Source organism: Vicia villosa, linkage group LG4 (genome assembly GCF_029867415.1).
Source record: "Vicia villosa cultivar HV-30 ecotype Madison, WI linkage group LG4, Vvil1.0, whole genome shotgun sequence".
Taxonomy (NCBI): Eukaryota; Viridiplantae; Streptophyta; class Magnoliopsida; order Fabales; family Fabaceae; genus Vicia; species Vicia villosa.
In genome coordinates, this window is record NC_081183.1 from 25,223,493 (window position 1) to 25,227,142 (window position 3,650).

The 3,650-nt window shown below is 27.8% G+C and overlaps 1 protein-coding gene across 1 annotated transcript; it reads right to left on the reverse strand.

Annotated features, from left to right (window-relative positions):
* Window positions 1–399: 399 nt before the first annotated feature.
* Window positions 400–3,334, reverse strand: LOC131596910 (F-box protein At1g80960-like). Its single transcript, XM_058869645.1, has 4 exons — window positions 3,062–3,334; window positions 2,029–2,751; window positions 1,029–1,178; window positions 400–777 (listed from the first exon to the last, which is right to left on the reverse strand). The coding sequence occupies exons 1-4, from the start codon at window positions 3,332–3,334 to the stop codon at window positions 400–402; spliced, it is 1,524 nt and encodes a 507-aa protein (XP_058725628.1).
* Window positions 3,335–3,650: the final 316 nt, after the last annotated feature.

The following is a 3,650-nucleotide window of genomic DNA, read 5'->3' on the forward strand; positions in this document are numbered from 1 at the left end:
AAAGAAAACAAAATTTAGTTGTTCATAAAAAGATTAATAATCTACTAAATTATATTAATTATTAATATAATTACATTGATTTATATCCTTTTGTATAAAATTCATTTTTTTAAGAATCAATATACAATCAAATAAGATAAACTATTGGATTATATGTATTAAAAGGAACTTAAAATAATGAAGAGAAAAAAGCTGCAATAATAATGCACAAAACATAGTAATTATTGTAACAAAAAAAACATAGTAATTATAAATATAACAATGTATGAAACTCTAAGATACAAAATTAGAAAATAAAAATACCAATTTAAGTTTGTAGTGCAATAATTATAAGTCTAACAAGAACATGAAAGATTTAATCTCTAGGAAGTCAAATTAAAATCACTTTTCATCAAGAACTTATTTTAGGGTTGTGACCCACTTCTTAAAGTCAGAACCATATTTTTCCAAATATTCTACCCCCGGTTTAAGATCAACGATTAATTTGGAAGAGAGTTTTGGATACGACAACAAACACATAGTTGCCACGACTTCACTCCACGAACAGTCATCCAAAAACCAAATGATGATTTTTTCAATAACTCCACCATTTAGTACTAAGTACTTAACAAATTCAAATTCAGACTCTCCACCTGTGTACCCTTTTATACAAAGATATTTTAGCTTGTAAGTGACACATTCACATGGCTCTCTTTTTTGCCAAAATAAGACTTCAGGATAAGGTAAATAATTATTGTCATTTTGATCACTTGTCCCACCATTGTAAGCCATATTGACCTAGATCAAATGAGAAAATCATGTCACGGAAAATATAGTTAAGTACATTTAAACCACACTCATGTTACAATCAAATGTCTTGAATTTAACTGAAATTTGTATCATACTAACATAACAAATCTTTATATTATGACAACACTCACAATTGCTTTTTTTTATAGACACAATGTTTTTAAAACTTCTATACTTCAACAAATATAATATTAAATAAACAATTTGACATATATGGATATAGTAAAACTAAAACGTACCTGATTATTTAATTTTAGATTCTTAAGTTGGCTGCATGACTTAATGGCAAAAGAAAGAGCTATTGAATTTCTAGTATTTGTGAAATCTATATCAAGGCAGAGAGTAATCAAGTTTGTAAATATATTTCCCATGCTTGAACTTTGGCAACCCTAAGAAAATAAGAAAAGATTGTTAAAAAATATGCATAAATATAGTAATGTTAGATTATGAGAAATATAATAAGAATTAAGTTATTTACATTAATTAGAGTTACTTATCAATATGAATGATAGATATGTGTGTTAAGTCAAAAACTAAAATATAATTTTCTATTTTCCTAAAAAACATATTTGTAAATGAAAAATTTCAATAATTCTTTCTCTAAAAGTAAATATTTATATTATTAGGAGGAATGTAATAATATTTTTTAGAACATTGGTAACATACTAGTTTACAACTATTTTTTTTACTATAATTGTAATATCTAGATACTTTAAATGATATATTCTATATCATCTTATCGTTTCTCCTCATTTAGTGTCCATATCATAAGCTACGTTCCTAAGGAGTATGGAATATTTTTTATGAACCTAAAGGAAATCAGACCTACCTTCAGGAAGTTTATACTTAGGTTTTATTTTTATACAATGTGGCAAACACTTATACTCACACACAAATGCAAAATCTCAAATGATGATGTTCAATCTAATAATAAAAACATTTTTAGGTTAACTTATACCTTACACACAAAGAGATTATACTTTTATCATTAAATGTAATCTGCTTACTTAAATTAAATATCAAAATTATTGACATGTATGTAACAATATAAATTACAATTAAATATAGACCACGTAATTAGTGGTACTTATCCTACAACATATGTGTTACAAATACAATTCAAAACATTGGAATATACATTTACGCATTTCAATATATGCACAACATAAAAAAATATAAATATCTAATATTAGTCATTTGGATAAATGAAATATGATATAGATGAGAAGAAAAACTCACCAAAATACCGCCACAAATTTCAATAATATCTCTTGCTGTCAAATGTTGCTCAAGCTTTTTCATATCATTGTAAGCATGGAGAGCATTAAGGCTTGGGGTATTTAAAACCAAATCTTCATGATTGCAAACAATAGAGCCAATCTCTATTACTTTAATGTTAGCTGAATAAACAAAAATCTTACAAGCAATCATATCAAAAATTCTAAAATATTTGAGACTTTGACTCTCAATCATAATTCCATCTCCTGAGAAATCACATTGCTCGAGGGTGAGGTTTTCAAGAGTCTCACAATGAGAGAGAATCCCTTGAAATTTGTTAGCTTTAATACGCACGTTCATAAGGATGAGAGTGCTCAAAACCTGACGGGGATTCGGAGATGGTTCAGTTGTGAAATGATAGTTTTTCAGTTCTAGAACCTTAAAACTAGTGAAAACCTCATAAGGCAAATCAAATGGCACGCCCTTGTTTTTTAAATGAATATTTATTTCTTGGTGATCATAAACAAGGTATTCAAGTTCCATTGAAACTTTTATCACCCCTTTCTCTAGTAGTTTTATCATCCATTGTACAACATCTCCATTTTCACAACTCTTAGACAAATGTCGAATGTTGCAACTTTTCAAAGGACCAATGTGATTATCCATAATTGAATTGATAATCATGGTTGCTTCCGCAATTGACTCCAAAATTGCATCAAGACTTACATCCTTGAATAGAGTTTTCTGTCATCATAAAATTTCATAGATCTATGTCAAATCTCAAAGACCATCATAGTTGAAGTTCATCCACGTTATTAGAATAATAAAATTAAAAAAAACATGGAATCATATTATTTATAGTTCATTCTTAATAACTCACATCATTATCGATCTATCTATAGATTAATATAATTGCTTGTATTGATGGAATTTATGTACTACTATTAAATTTCATTTCATCATAAAGAACTAGATTACATATCATGAACGAACAATCATAAAATCTATAATTAAAAAAGGTAAATACTTTTACATGATATTCATAATAGTGTACCTTGTGACGCATAAGCCTCAAACGGCGCTTGTTAGAGTTATAAGTTTGAATGCGAGCTTCGATGAAAGGCTTCAAAATTTGTCTTTGGTAAAAATTAAGGTGAGAAGAATAATTCCACACTGTTTTCCAATGATGGGAAAGCACACTAGTTTTCACAGCTTCAGTTCCTGGTAGGAAGGAAATTATAGAAGCTTGAAGTACAACAGGTAGATTGCTAACCAGATCTGTTTCTTCCTCAACAAATCTCAACTTTTTTTCTATTCCTTCAGTCATTTTGCCTTTTTCGAAATTTTCACTTTAAGATCATTTCCCTCAATCAATTAAACCCACAATAAGTGTTAATTTATAACACTTACGAGCCTTTGTAAGAAATTCTAGAAAAATGATAGGTTAAAAAATGTGAATCACGTTAAAGTTTAAGGGACAACTGGATTATCAACATTTTCCACGGTCATTTAAAAGAATACAAAAACCACATTTTATATTCAAATCCACGGCAAATACCACCAATTATTATTATTGTTATTATTATTATTATCTATTTGGTCAATTCAACATAAATTTAATTGACCAAATAAATAATACGAAT